Below are 18,313 nucleotides of genomic sequence, written 5' to 3' on the forward strand. Positions count from 1 at the left end.
CCATTTGGTCTTGGGATTTCATGGCTGGGAAATTTTTGATTGATTACTGATTCAATCTTCTTACTAGTAATTGGTCTGTCCAGATTTTCTATTTCTTTCCACTTTGCTCTTGGTAGGTTGTATGTTTCTAAGAATTTTTCCATTTCTACTATATTGTTCAGCTTGCTGGCATACAGTTTTTCCTGGTAGTCTTGATGATGCTTTGTATTTTGTGGTATCAGTTTTAAGTCTTCTTTTTCACTTACAATTTTATTTGGGTCCTCTCTCTTTTTTCCTTGGTTAGTCTAGCTCAAAGTTTGTCAATTTTGTTTATCTTTTCAAGGAACCAACCAACTTTAACTTTTAAGGAACCAAGTTTTGTTAATTTTATTATTGTTTTCCTGTTCTCCTTTCATTTATTTATGCTCTAATCTTTTTGTTTCTTTTGTTCTGCAAATTTGAGGCTCAGTTTGCTTTTCTTTTTCTAATTCTTTAAGACAGAGATTTAAGTTGTTTTTTTGAGAATTTTCTCATTTTTTAAGCTTTTCATTTTAACTACAGCTAGTTAACATACAGTGTTATATTAGTTTCAAGTGTGCAATATGGTGATTCAGCAATTCCATACATCACCAGGTGCTCATCGCTGACAAGTGCACTCACTAATCCTATCATCTGCTTAAGCTATGAGCTCACCCCCCTCTCTTCTGGTAACCATCAGTTTGTTCTCTATAATTAAGAGTCTGTTTCTGGGTTTGTCTCTCTCTCTCTCTTTTTCTCCCTTTATTCATTTGTTTTGTTTCTTAACTTCCACGTGTGAGTGAAATTATATGGTATTTATCCTTCTCTGAAAGACTTATTTTTGCTTACCATTATACTTTTTAGCTCCATCCATGTCTTTGGAAAAGGCAAGATTCCATTCCTTTTTATGGCTGAATAGTATTCCATTGTATAGTTATATAGGATGTCTTCTTTACCCTTTCATCAACCAACGGACAAAGGATGCATCCATATCTTATCATCAGAAATATTGGCCTATTCTCTTTTTCTATGGTTTTGGTATCAGGGTAATGCTGACCTCATGAAATGAATTGGGAAGTTTCCCTTTCTTTCCTGTTTTTTGGAATAGTTGGAAAAGAAGGATATTAACTCTTCTTTAAATGTTTGTTAGAATTCACCTGTGAAACCATCTGGTCCTGGACTTTTGTTTTTTGGGGAATGTTTTGATTACTGATTTAATTTCTTTGCTGGTTATCAGTCTGTTCAAACTTTCCATTTCTTCCTTTTTCAATTTTGGTGGGTCATATGTTTCTAGGAACTTATCCATTACTTCTAGGCTGTCCAATTTGTTAATACATAGTTTTTCACAGTATTTCTTATAATTTGTATTTCTGTGGTATTGGTTGTTATTTCTTCTCTCTGATTTGTGATTTTATTTATTTGAGCCCTCTTTTTTTTCTTGATTAAGTCCATTTAAAGGGTTCTCAATTTCATTGATTTTTTTTTTTTTTAAGTACCAGCTCCTGGTTTCATTGATTTGTTTATTGTTTTGATTATTTTTTGTTTTTTTGTTTCTATATAATTTATTTCTGCTGTAATCTTTATTATTTTATTCCTTCTACTGGTTTTATTTTGTTTGTCATTCTTTTTCTAGCTCCTTCAGTTGTAAGGTTTAGTTGTTTCTTTGAGATTTTTCTTGCTTCTTGATGTAGGCTTGTATTATTATAAACTTCCCTCTTGGAACCACTTTTGCTGCTTCCCAAAGATTTTGGACTATTGTGTTTTCATTTTCATGTACTTAAAAAATTTGTTTTTTATTTACTTTTTGACCCATTTGTTGTTTAGTAGCATGCTATTTAACCTTCATGTATTTGTGGTCTTTCCAGATTTTTTTCTTGTGGTTGATTTCTAGTTTCATGATGTTGTGGTAAGAAAAGCTGCATGACATGACTTCTATCATCTTGAGTTTGTTGAGGCTTGTTTTGTGACCTAATACAAGACTTATTCTGAACAGTGTTTTATGTGCCTCTAAAAATAATGTGTATTCTGCTATTTTAGGATGGAATGTTCTGCATGTATCTGTTAAATCCATCTGGTCCAGTTTGTCGTCCAAAGCCATTGTTTTCTTGTTGATTTTCTGTTTGAATGATCTGTCTATTGATGTAAGTGGGGTTTTAAAGTCTCTTACTATCATTGTATTATTATTGATTAGCTCCATTATGTTTATAATTAATTGTTTTATGTATTTGGGTATTCCTTTGTTGGGTGCATAAATATTTACAAATGTATATTCTTGTTGGATTGTCCCTTTTATTGTTACACAGTGTTCTTCTTTGTCTCTTGTTACAGTCTTTATTTTAAAGTTTATTTTGTCCAATAGAAATATTGCTATACAGATTAGATTTTCTTTTGATACCCATTTGTATGATAGATGTTTCTTTATCTCCTCACTTTCAATCTCCAGGTCTTTAGATCTAAAATGAGTCTCTTGTAGGTGGTGTATAGGTGGGTCTTGTTTTTTTGTTGTTGTTGTTTATTTTATTTTTTTATCCATTCTGTCACCCCATGCCTTGTGATTGGAACAGTTAGTCCATTTACATTCAAAGTCATTATTTATAGATACATATTTATTGCCATTTTATTCCTTTTGTGGTTGTTTCTGGAGTTTTTCTCTGATGCTTTCTTGTCTCGCTTTCTTTCATTGTTTGCTGGTTTTCTTTTGTGATATACTGGGATTCCTTTCTTTTTATTCTTTGCATATTAGTGGTTTTTGATTTGTGGTTACCATTATGTTTGTATGTAACATCTTCCTCATATAGCAGTCTATATTAACTTAATGGTCATGTAAGTTTCAACTCATTCTTTTCTCCTTTCTTCCCCATATTTTAGGTATATGGTGTCATTTTTTGCCTCCTTTTATTTTGTGGATTACTTGATTGTGGATTACCTGATTTTTTTTAATACAAAAATATTCATTCTTAACTGCTTTTGTGTTTCCTGTTTTCATACTGTCACTTTTGTTCTTTCCACTCAAAAAGTCCCCTCTAATATTTCTTTCTTTCTTTTTTTTTTTAAAGATTTATTTATTTGACAGAGATCACAAGTCCTCAGAGAGAGAGGCAGAGAGAGAGGGGGAAGCAGGCTCCCTGCTAAGCAGAGAGCCCGATGCGGGGCTCGATCCCAGGACCCTGAGATCATGACCTGAGCTGAAGGCAGAGTCTTTAACCCACTGAGCCACCCAGGTGCCCCCCCTCTAATATTTCCTGCAGGGCTGGTTTAGTGGTCACAAACTCTTTTAGTTTTTGTCTGTCCAAGAAATGTTTTCTCTCTCTTCCCTTCTATTCTGAATGGTAAGCCTACTAGATAGAATAATCTTGACTGCAGATTTTCCCCATTCGGCACTTTGAATATATCATGCCGTTCTCTTCTGGCTTGGAAAGTTTCTGCTGAAAAACCTGCCAATAGTCTTTTGGGGTTACTCACATATTTTACTGTCCTCTGTCGTCTGGTTGAATTACAGTGTGTCTTGGTGTGACTCTACTTTTGATTTTGTTGGGGGTTCTCTATGCTTCCTGGATCTGGATATCCATTTCCTTACCCAGCTTAGGGAAGTTTTCAGCTAGTGTCTCTTCAAATAATTTTTCTGCCCCCTTTATCTTTCTTCTTCTGGAATTCCTATAATAATAATGTCATTAGGTTTGATAGAGTCACGGTGTTCCCTATTCTAGTTTTGCATAATCCTGTTTTCTCTGTTTTGTTCAGTTTGATTATTTTTCATTACTCTATATTCTAGGTCATTAATTTGTTCCTCTGCTTCTTTTTGCCTGATGTTCTTTGCATCAGGGATGTTTCTAACGAAGTTCATTATACTCTTTGTTTCCAAATGGTTCTTTTTTTATCTCTCTGTTAAGGGTTTCATGATGTCTTCCACTCTTTTCTCAAGTCCAGTGAATATCCTTATGACCATTGCTTTAAATACTCCATCAGGCTTGTTACTTATGACTGTTTTGTTAAGATATCTGGTTGTAACCTTGTCCTGTTCTTTCATTTGTAATAAATTTCTTTGTCTTCTTATTTTCTCTATGTCTGTGTGCCTGTTTCTCTGTGTTATGAAATTCAGCCATGTCTCTTGTTCCTGATGATAATGGCCTTATGAAGAAGAGTTCCTGTAGTGCCCTACAGTTTAGTATCCCCTATTCACCAGGGTCTGACACTTCTGTCAGTGTCTTCAGTATGTTCTTTGTGTGCTCTACTGTTGTGTTCTGGCCACTCAATCCTTCAGGTAAGAGGTCTGTAGAGCCCGTCTTTGTTGTGGGCAGCATGGTCATCCCTAGCCTCATTGTGGCATGTTTTAACTAGATCTCTGATCTAGGTAACTAGGTGCTCTGATCTGCTTGTGAAATGAGACCTGTCACCACCACTACCAGAACCGAACATCCCCACTATTCCTGGGTCGGGAAGAATGGTGTTTGCAGGGTTTTGGGCTGGTCTTCTGGGATGGAGCCAAGACTGACGCAAGTGGGACTGGGCATGGCAGTTTCACTGGAATGGAGGGGGGCAGGGCTTGGTGTAAGCAAATGAGGTAGCAAGTGTGGGCACTGTGCTGGTTCCTGAAGGTGCCCTGTGCTTATGCTGCGGGACATGATGGGAGGAGAAATGACTTTGGTCAGTTCCTTTGTTCCCATTGGGATTTCTCCATGAATGCTGGCCTCTCTGAGATGAAAAAATAACCTCCTTCAGATTGATGTCTTCATGCTGATTGTCCAGGGACTATTTGCTCTGCCTTCTCTTTAAGAGAAGCCCTAATGCTCCCCTGGCTCTATCCAAGCCATCTCTGCTAACCTTTAAGACTTCATGCTTTAAGACCTGCTGGTTGCAGTACTCCTAAAATTCACCCTCTCTTGCTTTTCAAGCCAATTGCTATGGGATTTGTTTTCCCTGTGTGCTAGTCTGTCTCTCAGCCTTCTCTAGGACTGTGGCTCTCTCCCCACTGCAGCAGCTATAATCCATTTCTCTCCCAAACTGCATCTCCATACTTCCTACCTTCTTCAAGGCCACCTCTTCTCTATCTTTAGCTCTGGAGTTTGTTCTGCCAGTCTTAAGGTTTGTTTTGGGGGTATTTGGGATGATTTGATGGTTATCTAGTTGTATTTGTGGAATGAGGCGAGCCTAGGGTCCTCCTACCCTGCTGCCACCTTCCTCTCCATCCTTCTCATTTCTTAATGTGTTTTTTAGTAGAAGTTTCCCTCTTAGAACTGCTTTTGCTGCATCTCATACATTTTGGTATGGTGTGTTTCCATTTTTGTTTGTCTCAAAGTACTTTTTAATTTCCTCTCTAATTCTCTATTTGATCCATTTGTTTAGAAAATTTTCTAATTTTTATCATTCATGTTTGCTTTCCAGTTTTCCTCCTGGTATTGATTTCTAGTCCCATACCATTTTTGTGAGAGAAGATATTTGGCATGATTTCAGTCTTCCTAAATTTGCTAAGATCTTTTTGTGTCCTAACTTATGGTCTATCCCGGAAAATGTTCCATGTGTACTTAAGAAGAATGTGTATTCTGCTGTTGTCAGAATGTTCGGTATATGTCAAGATCCATTGGGGTCTATAGTTTCGTTGTTTATTGTTTGGATGATTGCTGAGAGTGGGGTATAAATGTCCTCAACTATTATTACATTATTCTTTATTTATCCTTCAGCTTTGTTAGTTTTTATTTTGTATAAATATAAATTTATATGTATGTGTGAAATATATACATCTATATACATATTTGCTTGATACATCTTTTTCAATCCCTTCATTCTATGTGTGTCTTTGAGGCTAGACTGAGGCTCTTCTGTGGAGCATACCACTGGAAATTGTTTTTAAAATCCTTTAGCTCTTTTATGTCTTTTTATTGGAGAATTTAATCCATTTACATTTAAAGTAATTATAGATAAGGATACACTATTGTCATTTTATTGTGTACTGGATGTTTGGTAGACTTGTACCTTGTTTTTAATCCTGTTGTGGTTTTTTTTTTGTGTGTGTGTGTGTGTGTGTGTGTGTGTTTTAATGTCTTTTGGTATTAATCTGCTTTTACTTCTTTATCATATTCTTGTATGTAATTACTACAGGTTTTTCCTTTGTGGTTACCATGAGGCTTACATAAAATATTTTGAAATTATAACAGCCTATTTTGAACAGACTACAAACTTCAACAGTATTCCCAAACCTTATAATTTTCTCCTCCCCTTCACATTTTATTTTATTGATGTTACAGTTTATATATCCTTATATTGTATAACCAATTATTATAGTTGTGGTTATTTTCACATTTGTCTTTTTTTAACTTTTAAACTATTTATAAGTGAATTATGCACCACCATTAGCATATTATAGAATCTAACTTATATTTACCATTACCAGTGAGTTTTATGCTACCATTTAATGTTTTTATGATGTTAATTAACATCCTTTTACGTCAAGTTAGAGACCTCCCTTTAGCTTTTATTATAAGGCAAGACTAGCAGTGGTGAACTCCCTCAGCTTTTGTTTGGGAAAGTCTTTATGTCCTCTTCATTTCTGAAGGATGGTTTTGCCAGGTGTTGAATTCTTAGCTAGCAGTTTTTGTCTTTCAATATTTTGAATATCTCATCCTATTCTCTTACTGGCCTGAAAAGTTTCTATTAAGAAATCGGCCAATAATCTTGGAAGGCTTCTGTTATACATAGCTTCTCTCTTTTCTCTTGCTGTTTTAAGAAACCTGTGTGTTTGGGGGCACCTGGGTGGCTCAGTGGATTAAGCCTCTGCCTTCGGCTCAGGTCATGATCCCAGGGTCCTGGGATCAAGCCCCGCATCGGGCTCTCTGCACGGTGGGGAGCCTGCTTCCTCCTCTCTCTCTGCCTGCCTCTCTGCCTACTTGTGATCTCTCTCTCTGTCAAATAAATAAATAAAAATCTTAAAAAAAAAAAAAAGAAATCTGTGTGTTTGACTTTTGACAGTCAACTACAGTAATTGTTGTTGTAGCCCTATTCAGGTTCAACCTATTTGTGGTCTTTTGAGTTTCATGGATTTGATGTTAATTTCTCTCTCCAGGTTTGGGACGTTTTCGGCCATTATTGCTTTCAATTGCTTTGTCTCTTTCTTTTGATTGTGTTCCATAAATCCCATAGGTTTTCTTCAGTCTTTTTCCATTCTTTTTTCCTTTTTCTCCTCTGTCTGGATAATTTCAAATGTCCTGTGTTCTAGGTCACTGATTCTTCTGCATGGTCAAATCTACTTTTGAAGCTGTCTATTGAATTCTTCACTTTAGTCATTGTATTTTTAGCTCTAGATTAAACAAAATTTTTCTTTGATGGTTTCTACTTCTTTGCTGAACTTTTTAAAAAAATATTTTATTTATTTGAAAGAGAGTGAGCAAGCGAGAGAGACTGAGCGAGCGAGAGAGCGCATGAGCAGGAGAAGGGGAGAGGCAGACTCCCCTGCTGAGCAGGGAGCCCAATTTGACTCTTGGTCCCAGGATTCTGGGATCACAACCTGAGCTGAAATCACTTAACCAATGGAACCACCCAGGTGTCCCCTGTTGAACTTATTTTTAATGCATTGCTCCCAAATTTAGTTGTGTGTTTTGGTAGTCAATAAGCTTAAGAGAATTATTCTGAATTCTTTGACAGTTCATAGATCTCTTTTTTCTTAGGGTCAGTTATTGGAGATTTACTAGTTTCCTTTGGCTGTGTCATGTTTTCTTGTTTTTAAATAATTATTGTTTACTTACATTTGTGTCTATACATTTGGGTAAGTGGTCTTTTCCAGACTTTACAGGTTTCCTTTGGCAGAGATAGTTACTTACCAGTTAGCTCAGTTTGGGTTTCTGGGTGTATGTCCTGGTAACTTTCTTGGGCAGGTGGAGCTTGCTAAACAGAGTTCTATTTTGGGGGGTGAGGTCAATGCCTAACCTCTGAGGTTGGGGGATGTATCACTAGCTTAGAACATTTGGATAAGACTGCTGGCTTGGTTCCCTGCTCAAGCAGTACTGTAGGATGAGATCTGTGGCTGCCTGTGTTCTGTAGTAAGGCTCTCTAGATGGTTCAGATTGGGTACTATAGTCAGAAGTAAGTAGAACTATGAATTTGCTTCCTTGCTCTGGCAGTGAAGCAGAGATATGCCCCAGAGCCCACATGGCTTACTGTGTAACAAGACTATGTCCCGCATTTCCTTGCCAGCTGGGGCCACTGGTTTTGTTTCTGCAAATGGGGAAAGCCATAGGGTACTTTGTTAAAGTGTCTCTCTCAGCAGGGCCATTAGTGGGCAATGCAGCTTCCCAGATGCTCTGGTTAGGATCTTGATAAAGTGGGCTCAAGGCTGCACCTAACAATATGTGGAGATACAAATTAGTTTTCCTGTGCAGGCAGAGTAGGCCAATCAGCTCCAAGACCAACAAGGCTCTTTGTCTGTGGCACTGGCCAACCTATGCCCCACGTGTCCTGGCCAAATAGTGTCACTGGCTTTGCTCTGCAGATGATCAGTTCTGCGTGTTACACTCTCTGCTAGAGTGTTGCTGGGATACACAGCTTCCTGGTGTTTTTGTCAGGCTGTCTGGTCAGGAGGGTCCAGAAGCTATACTCAGCAGTGAGCTGGGCTATGTCTCAGCTTCCCTGCCTGGACAAAGCCGAGGAACCCTCCAAGCCTGGCAAGACTCTTTGTGGTCTCGACTCAAACCAACCGGCTCCCCTAAGTTCTCTGGCCAAATGGTGTCACTGGCTTTGCTCTGCAGATCAGCTCTGCCTTCCATTCTCTCTGCTCATCTTCAGCATGTTGGGCCATGCAGCTTCCCAGTGTTCCTGATCTGACTTTCTGGTCAGGAGGGTCCAGGAGCTATACTCAGCAATGGATTGGGCTATAACTCAGCTTCCCTGTCTGGGTGAAGGCAGACCAGGCTCCAAGCCCAGCAAAAGTCTTTGTTTGAGGACCCGAATTAGGTAGACCTAGAATGTGCCAAGTTCTCTGGCCAGACTATGCCATCTTGGCTCTGCAAATGAACAAAGCAGCTGCAGCATTGGTACTACTACTAGGGTGCTGCGATAGGAACTGGGTCACGATCCTATTGCTAGTTGTTGTGAGCTCCTCCCCCTTCTCCGTCACAATCTGATTCTTAGTGGTTGAACCCCTCATTTTCCCCTGTAATCCCCATAGGGCTCCCAGGAAGCCACCCACATTGCTGGGGGAGCTGGATGTCCACCATAGGCTTTCTTTTCTCACTGGAGGTACCATAGGCTCAGGGCAGACCTCTTGGTGCAGTGCTATTCCAGCCTGGGTGAGGGGCAGTACAATCCACATGGGCCACTCCCTTCACCCTTCTAGTGCTGTCTGTCTTGGTCTCTTGTGCTTTGGGGGGATGCTTCAGCCTCATCCCCATGTTCTAGAATTCTCAGTGGTGTCTTGCCTATGAATAATTGTCAGCTGTTCTCCTTGTGAGGGGGAGCAAGTCAGAACAACCTACGTCACCATCTTGTTGATGTCACTCTCCCCTGTTTTCTCCTTATAAGGACACTAATACTATTGGGTCAAGGTTCCACCCTTGGGACCTCACTTTGCCTTTATTACCTCCTTAAATTTTTATCTCCAAATATTGTTACATTGGGATTTGAGGCTTCAATACATGAGTTGGTGGGGAGAGATACAAACATACAGTATGTGGCTCTGGGGCTTACTGATCTTGCTATCTGGGTTGTTTTTTTGAGGAACTCCAAATGACAGCCTTTCTGGTCTTTCCTCTGGGGTTTGTTAGAGTCTCCGGAAGAGCCTTTCAATTTCTGGCCTGCAGGGAAAAGTTTTAGCTGCCAAAATTCTGAAAATTGACTTGGGGAAGAGGACTGGAACTTTTAGTACTCACTATTTGGTGTGTGTGGGTTCCCTTAATCATCCTATTTTCAATTATATTACTCCAGCCTTCAACTTTGTCTACGGTTCTCTTTCAAAGATCCTCTGTTTGACCCTCTTCAGAAAATAACCCCCCAGGCTATTGCTGAGGTGGGAACAGAGCATCTGCTGAATGGAGGGAGCTGGCATAGGGACCCAAGGACCTACTTGCTGTCAAATGACTCCCACTATCAGTCCTCCTCACTTTGGCCTCTTCCCTTCCTCTCCAGTGTTTGCTGCTGTCCATTCTTGTGGCTTTTGGTTTCTGTGGTATGAGCTGTATTCGCTGTGAACTTTCTCCATTGCTCAGTTTCAACTGCTAAGTGAGTTACTACTATCTACCTTCCAAAATCTTACCACTTTTGTCTCTTCTACTCTTCCTGTGGTATGGATTTTTAAAAATCCCCTTTAGTCTGTGTTTGTGAGCTTTGGTGGGAACCAAACTAGATCTGTGTGCTCAGTCTTCCATTTTAACCCAGAAGCGTCCATTCTTTTCTGTAGCAGTAGCTTTCAGAGTTAGTTTCAGTTCTCTAATTAAATAGATTGATTACTTACTGCCGGTTCTTTCATTCCATATTGCCCCTTGTCCGAAGTTCTTTATTTGGATGTACTTTTTGGCTGCATTTCTTCATCAAGTTATTATTATTATTTTTTAAAGATTTTATTTATTTATTTGAGAGAGAAACAGTGAGAGAGAGCATGAGCGAGGAGAAGGTCAGAGAGCGAAGCAGACTCCCCATGGAGCTGGGAGCCCGATGCGGGACTCGATCCCGGGACTCCGGGATCATGACCCGAGCCGAAGGCAGTCGTCCAACCAACTGAGCCACCCAGGCGTCCCCATCAAGTTGTTTTTTAAGGAAGAGTTTACTGGCAGTTGTGCCAAGAGGTAGCTTGAGGTAGGTGGGGTGAAGGCAGACAGTGTCTGCTAGGCAAAAGTAGCTTTAAAAAAAATCCTTTTCTAACCCAATTGCCAGCCCGAAGCCGCCCCCCTTTCTAAAGATTTATTTATTTTAGAGAGAGAGAGAGAGAGAGAAAGCATGGGGGTGGAGGAGGGGCAGAGGGAGAGAGAGAATCTCAAGCAGGCTCCCTGCCAATCATGGAGCCTGATGCTGGTCTTGGTCTCATGACCCTGATATCGCAACCTGAGCTGAAATCAAGAGTCGGAAGCTCAACCGACTGAGCCAGCTAGGCACCCCTGAAGCCCTTTGTTTTAGAACTTCTAGAGCTACCACTGCTCCTAGGTTTTAGAGTCCTTAGATCTTTGCTGGTGTGTGAATGCCAAACTGTTGCCTTTATGTTCAGCTCTTCACTTCCTAGTTTTGTGGCCTTGGTTAACTCACTTCACTGTTTGGGACCTTGGTTTCTAGTGTGTAAAATGGAGGCCATCATTCCTCAGAAGGTTGTTGGGAGAGGCAATACCAGGACTGTCTGTTCAACAGGTACTACTTTCCTTTCTCTGCCGCCCCCCACAACCCCTGCTTTCCAAGCCTTCCTTTCCTCAGATGGACATAAACCATGCTTTGCCTGTTGCCTTAGCACCCCAAATACGTAGCGGTCTGAGACCCCGGTTCTTGGAAAGCTTGACAACAGGCAGAAACAAGACTTGATCCCAGACAGCTCAAAGCAGACTGGCTTTTCCTAGAGGCTCAGGTGTGGAGCCCTTCTCCACCTGCCCTGGCTGGGACTGCAGGAACTGTCATCTTCCTCATCTTGTAGCTGCTAGCCTCACAGATAAGATCATCCCTGAGACAAGAGGATAACCTTCACTGCAGCGCTTTAGCTGGCAAAAGCTCTGACTCAAAACAGTAATTTCCATCAGGGGAGAAAAGATAAGGTTTGGTCACTTCTAATCTCCACGAGAGGATGTTCACGCTCCAGTGTCTTTCTGTGAACAGGCTGCTTGACATTTCTCATCATGGGGCTTGCTCACAATCAGCTGTGCTGCTGCTTTCTGAATGAAAAAGGGCGAGTGTGAGACAGGTTTGCTCCTTCCCCCTGCTCCTGTCAGATGGTTGTGAATGTGGGACTGAGGGACTTGGGGGCAGACAGGGAAGAGACCTGCCACGGATGGATGAATGAATGCTTGTCGAGAAAAGGCGTAAAGAAGCAAATCTCAGTGTTGAATACACTTACGTGTGCTGCTCCCATGCTTCATTCAGGATTCTAGCTCTTGTGACAATGAGAATGTAAGACATGTAAGACAATATAAGATATGAAAGACTGGCTTAAACTGTGGCATCTGTGACAACAGAATAGAAGTTGTAGGTATATTAATTATAGGTAGTTATTAAAAAGGATTCAGCGGATCTATGTGTAGCGACACGGAAAGAGGTTTACTTTTGTCGCATTACAAAGTCATGTGCACAGCGCGAGCATTTTATGTGGGGCTGCTCATGTGTGTGCGGGAGCGGATGGAGGCTGTTTGCCAGTGTTTACCGTGGTTGTCTCTGACGGTGGGATCTCAGGGGACTTTGGGCTTTTCTGTTTCAATTAGTTACAGTGGACATATATAATTTTTAGAACCACAAGCTATGTTCACTTAAAGAAAAAGCCTCTCTACTTTGCATTCTTTCTTGATGACCTCATTGACTTCCGTTATGTGCAGTTTTCACAACTGGCACAATGACAGGATTTTCCTCACAGGTTGGTTGGTAGGAGGATGAAATAACATGAAAGCACAGCCTCGTTGCTCCATTGAACCTGCTGACTGAAACAACTTTAAACACAAGTGGGCTGAAAGTTTTTTTCCCCTTACAACAGGAAACATGGTGGGTAGAAGAGGGCGAGAGAGGGTGAGTCACTGACTTGTGTTCGAACCCTCAATCCGTTGAGCCGCAGACCTGGGCTGCCATGCTGGGCGGTGTGGGCACTTTTCTTATTCCCTTGCGTGTGACCCAGACACTATGGGATGGCCACCGACTGGAGCTGCGCAGTGTGGTGGCCCGGCCTGGGACTGAAGGCCCAGAGGTGAGGACACCAGGCAGTGTGGTCCTTTGTCACGTGGGGGAGTGTGGCATTCCCCTTTGGGTGAGGACTGCCTCATCAGGCGTGGGAAAGGCCCAAGGCAGGGCCCAGCCCTGTGGGGCTCAGCAGATCCTAGCTCCTTCCCTTGAGGGAGTTTTCCAGGTGGACCACGAGGGTATTCTAGGCTTGTGAAGAGATGCAAGAGCAATCATACATGTTCGGACATAAAAAAGCAGCCAGTTTGTTATTTCTAATGGGCATGAGTTTGACTGTCGATGTTAAAATCAGTTTCTTTGAAGAGTCTGTAAACTTAGTTCTTGAAACAGCCTGCCCAGAATGAAACACAAGTGCATTGCTGGCATACACAGAAGTGTGGCACTATGCCGCTCCCCAACTCCCTCGGAGGGTCTCCCTGATCACACAGCCACCAGCACATACGGGGCGGGGACTGGAGGCCATACTGGTACTGGACAACGTCCTGGGAAGCTCTCAGAATTACAGTGATATTTTAATTTTATATTTTTTGGAGATTTTATTTACTTATTTGAGAGAGAGTGTGAGAGAGCATGAGCAGAGTAGAGGGGCAGAGGGAAGGGAGAAGCAGTGTCCTCCTGAGCAGGGAACCAGATGTGGGGCTCCATCCCAGGACCCGGAGATCAGGACCTGAGCGGAAAGCAGAGGCTTAACCCACTGGCTTAACCCCCCAGGCGTCCCTACAGTGCTATTTTAAAATGCTTTTTGCTGCTCCGGTCTCAGCTAGTCTCTTGTCCCTCCAGGCATGGATCTGAGAGTTTGCAACCCTAGACTTAGATGAATGAGCTAGAAGGACCAACTAGAGGATGGGACAAAAGGTCTCAGAGCACCAGAGGTATTATTTTCCTGACTGGCTTCTAGCAAAATTTAGAGATTCTAGCAAAAAGCCACATTTTATTGCCAACAGATATGAAACTCCCTTTTTAAAATGGGCCAAAGACTACACTTTGTTAGATGTAATAACACTTAGTACTGGCAGTGTTTTATGTTGAACAGACCATGTACTAAGAGCCTCACATACATGAGCTTATTTAATCCGCACAACTACCGCAGGAGGGAGTGACTGTCATCTTTGGGAACTTGCTGAGAAGCAGAGGAAGTTTACGTGCCCGAGGTCATGCTCCTGTCGAGAAGTCCATTCACTAGAGTAACAACTGTTTATATATGAGAATGTCATGGTTATGCGTTGTCTCTCCAGTATGACCACATCTGATCCTCGCACTTGCCCGAGGAGCTGGGTGTTTATCTCCCATTAGAACAGGGATCGTAGGGGTGCCTGGCTGGCCCAGTTAAGTGATTGACTCTTGATTTTGGCTCAGGTTGTGATCTCGTCATGAGATCGAGCCCCACACTGGGCTCTGTGCTTGGCACAGAATCTGCTTAAAACTTGTTCTCCCTCTCCCCTGCCCCCAACACTCTCTCTCTCAAGTAAGCAAATAAATCTTTAATGCAGCTCAAAAGGTGAAGGGGGCATCCCCAGAGCCTCAGGGTTTTCAGAATCAAGGTCTTGAGCTCTTTCTTAAACTCAGGGGTTTCTAAGTTCTTTATGAACAAATTGTGCTTTCGATTAGATGATAATCTCTAAAACAGGTACACCCACATACCTTTGGAAATAGAAATTTGCAATCTGAAGCTATTTTCCTAGAACAGGTTTTAGTTCTTAAGTTGTACTTTTAGTTTATTCCTTTGGGTCAGTAGAAATCTTTCCATTAAAGGGACCTGATCCATTCTCAACTTTAAGAAACCATATCTTTACCAGGCTCCTTCACTTGGTGATAACCTATTTTTAAAATCTATTTTCTACTCAGATTTCAGTCTGTTTTTGATATGGCTTAATTCCCAGGGGAGTTAACAAGGTGAACTAAAAGCAGAGCTATTTGACTAGGCTTGAGGTGGTTACTAACGTATGTTCAATATGGATCAGAAACACAAGCTTTAAAGCTTCCGTGCTGAGGCTGGCAGGTCCTGCCCAGCTGACCCTTCTCAAGAAGCAGCCCGTGGGACCGAGGGGTACGTTTTTGAGAGGGCCAGGCGGACCAGGCTGTGGAGGCGCCGAGCACCACACTCGCCAGGAAAAGCCTTGGGCAGTCAGAAGAGCAGCTGAAGCCTCTCCTGGCAGGAGAGGCCGCAAGAGTTCTGCCTGCTCTCCCTCTAACCTTCGTAGCTTTAAAAGTTCTGCAGCTTTTACACAAGCTTAGGAGACTCACTCCAAGGAAGGCTGAGGATGAGCTAGAAAGCAAGCTATTTTCCTGTGCCTGAGATGAAAACCCAGATGGGACACTGGCTGACAGCCACCAGAAATGGGCACGTTCTTAGGGAATTTCGTCTTAAAATCTTGCTCTGAGTTATTACTTTAAAATAAGCCTTTTTACAATTTTATAAGGGACTAGTTTGTACATTACACGTGTGGATCCCTTTAGGGCAGCAGGACACTGAGGACAAGCAACTGGAGGCACAGAAGCTCTTGTGGAAGCTGCGGCCACACTGCAGGCAAAGGCAAGGCTGGGACAGCGTGCTCTCCATTCCCTTGCCCCCCATTACGTGTACTAACAGCTAGTGCAGTGTACGCACCGTGAGTTTAACAATTTCAATTTTGGAGGAAAAACAAGCAAAAGTGAGAAGTAGCTAGATTACACAGTGCGCCCCCGAGAACACCCAGGTTAAGTGCTGTGTGGCCGCCAAATGAAACAGTACGCGGCACCCAGAGGAAGTCAGCGGCGTCACGGATTCACAGCAAATGTCACTATATGTGTAACAGGGAAAGGAGAAACACCTTGTATGATTCCTCTCTGTAGGCTGAAGATTTTATTTTTCGAACCTTTCAGGGGAATCAATTCCATTTACTAAACCTTTGTAAAATGCCACAGAAGCCAGGGGGCAGAGGGGTAAGCCATGCTCTGAAGAACTGGCCATCTCCAGGCAGAGTCTCCCTTGAAGATCACCTGGAAGTTACAAAGAGGCAGTTCTAGAATATGAACATTTGAAAAAACCAGTCTTTTCCCTATTTTTAGATTTGGGCTTGTTTCCCACTTTTTTGCTTTCAAGGGCATTTAACTCTTACCTTTCTTCTGTTAAAGCAAACCGAAACCCATCTTAAAGAATTATGGTGCAGGAAATGGCTTCTGTGGAAGCGCATCCGGACTCAGGGCCACTCCTGCCCAGGCAGGGCGGCTCAGACTCTCCCTGCTCAGGACAGACAACAGGGGGAGCCACTTCTGGGGAGAACTGGTGCCCTCGCTGCTTTGTAGGGGTCAAGAGAGTACAGACAAGACAAATTGTGAAACAAAGGTTGTCTATAGCGGCCCATTGCAGATGGCAGACTCCCAAGTGAGAAAGGCTGGTTTCAGGCTGGAAACACCAACTGACAACTTCAGTTCCTCTCTCCCCATCACACTGTTCTTTCAAATATCAGCACAGGAATCAGAGTGATTTCCATTAAAACAAAAGCTCATTTTCTTGTGCTGGAATTTATATCAAATAAAAGGACAGAGATCAAAGGCAAACAGTTTTCCCATGTTCCAATCCTTTTGTCCCTACAGGACATAAATAACCTACTCCTAAGTTTATTCCTTGAATGACAATAGCTAGCTTTATTTCACGAATGCTGGTGTCCAAATGAGTTACTTTGCTTTCATCACTGTGCATGAGTCAAGGCAGGTCAACTGGAGGCTTCATGCAGACTTTAGGAACTGGATATGTGACTTGAGAAGATACAGAGGAGGGCGAGCGGGAGCTCTGAGCACCGAAGCTCGATGGGCTTGGTCAGCAGACACCCAGCCTGGCCCTGCGAGCAGATTCCAGTCTCCGCAGCTGTAGGATGAGGGAGAAGCTCCTTGCCAGGGAGACAGGCTGGGTCCATTTGTTTAGCTCAGCCTCTCTGCTGAGTATTCAAAATATCTTGAATTTTTATTTTCTGCTGGGAGGAGACTGCATCAAGGTGAGCTGGTGCGGCCATTACTTTAGTGTCTTTACCATGTACGGACCTTGTAATCTGTAGCCAATCTTTCTGTAATAATTCCTGGTGCCGACCCCTGTGAAGCAGCAGAAAACTGAAGTTAAGAAAAGTCTCTACAAAGTCTAACTTTCATAAAACCCTCAAAAGCCAGCAAACTCCCCCCTCACAGCTGCCCTCTTCCACTCATTCACAGACCAAATTCCAGTCCAGACTGAATCTTACCTTAACAAGTTCGGAACATTTTTATTATTTTGAATTCAAGCTGTACTAAAACACAGAAACTGTATTTCAGAGCCTCGCGTGTTGCAATCCTGCGGACACCTCCTTGTGAGAGGAGGTGGATCTGTGTGAGAAATGTCCACACTCTCAATGGAGCCAAACAGCAGTAGCGTTTCCAGGAAGCTGTGAGAAGAGGCGTGGGAAACGGGGTCTGCACGGAGCGCCCGGAGGAAAAGGGCCCGGAAGGAAGAGCTGCGCTTTAGTGTCTGCGCCAGCCTCCGCAGCGTGAGTGACAATTTCAGCAAAATATTGGTCACATTAAATCAATGCTACTCAATTTGCACTTTACTAAAGTTTTGTTTGTCTTAACTGGCATATTTACTTTCATGTATGAGCAGTGTAAGTCCGAGGAGTTCATACCAGTTTTAAGTTTGCACGCATTTAAACAACGTAGCTGATTTAAGTCAGTACTAAAGATCCAGGAACTTAGTTGCTTTAGAGAAACACTATCCTAAGTGGTGTTCCTAAAGTAAAAACAGTCTTACACATAAGACGCTGAGCTCCTAAGAGGATAGAGCACAGTAACTCAGGCAGTATCTCCAGGAGTGGTTAAGAGGATGGACTTTGGATCAGTCTGCTATGGGTCTGAGACCTAGACCCGTCATTGTATAGGTCTGTGGCCTGCGCCACTTACTTAACTTCCCTATTATTTGATCGTCTGTAATAACATACTTAAGTTTTAAGGGTGTCAAGTATTAAACGAGACTGTCTATGAAATGTGATTAATTCAGAGTCTGAAAAAGGCCGATTCCTCAGAAACACTGGCTGCTGTTGTTACTCTTTTAAAAGTTTTTTATGAACTGGTACCTGCTTATATTTCTAGCTTCATCTCTTGCTACAACTCTCTCCCTAACATTATGCGCTTCAGCCTTGGTGAATCTAAAATTTTTCCAGGCTCTCTGCATGTCTGGCTCTTTCTCTTGCTTCCAGGTCTCTTTGCTTATGCTGTTCCCCCTACCAAATTAGTTGAACCTGAGGAGGGGGGTAGTGGAAACTTCCATTTATAGGTCACATAGGTAACAAGCTGGACTTGCAATGGGCATCTGAAGTAAAGACATTCTTGCGGGCTTGAGCCCTTAACCCGTGGGATCTGATGCTAACTCCAGGGAGACAGTGTTGGAATGGAGTTAAATTACAGCTGGTATTGCAGAATTGCTTGATGTGTGGAAAACTGCTGCGTCTGGTGTCGGTAACGTAAGTATTCA

At 42.3% G+C, this 18,313-nt stretch overlaps 1 protein-coding gene and 1 long non-coding RNA gene across 9 annotated transcripts in view; one reads left to right on the forward strand and one right to left on the reverse strand.

Moving 5' to 3' along the window:
• The first annotated feature begins 10,027 nt into the window (after positions 1-10,027).
• LOC116584270 overlaps positions 10,028-18,313 on the forward strand; it is a 49,708-nt gene continuing 41,422 nt past the window's right edge. Inside the window, exons 1-5 of one of the 6 annotated variants that reach the window (XR_004283135.1) lie at positions 10,028-10,200; positions 11,245-11,316; positions 12,521-12,605; positions 17,122-17,333; positions 18,116-18,302. This is a non-coding gene — a long non-coding RNA (uncharacterized LOC116584270). Of the gene's footprint in view, positions 10,201-11,244; positions 11,317-11,336; positions 11,858-12,520; positions 12,606-17,121; positions 17,334-18,115; positions 18,303-18,313 lie in introns of those variants that run through there. The other 5 variants (XR_004283136.1, XR_004283137.1, XR_004283132.1 and 2 more) reach the window with 5 other exon arrangements.
• Positions 16,323-18,313, reverse strand: part of ELP3 (elongator acetyltransferase complex subunit 3) — a 94,413-nt gene continuing 92,422 nt past the window's right edge. For all 3 annotated transcript variants that reach the window (XM_032332319.1, XM_032332321.1, XM_032332320.1), the window contains one exon: positions 16,323-16,905. In XM_032332319.1, coding sequence (XP_032188210.1) covers positions 16,829-16,905 — 77 coding nt within the window. In that variant the 3' untranslated portion in view covers positions 16,323-16,828. The remainder of the gene's footprint in view (positions 16,906-18,313) is intronic.

Source organism: Mustela erminea, chromosome 2 (assembly GCF_009829155.1).
Source record: "Mustela erminea isolate mMusErm1 chromosome 2, mMusErm1.Pri, whole genome shotgun sequence".
Classification (NCBI taxonomy): domain Eukaryota; kingdom Metazoa; phylum Chordata; class Mammalia; order Carnivora; family Mustelidae; genus Mustela; species Mustela erminea.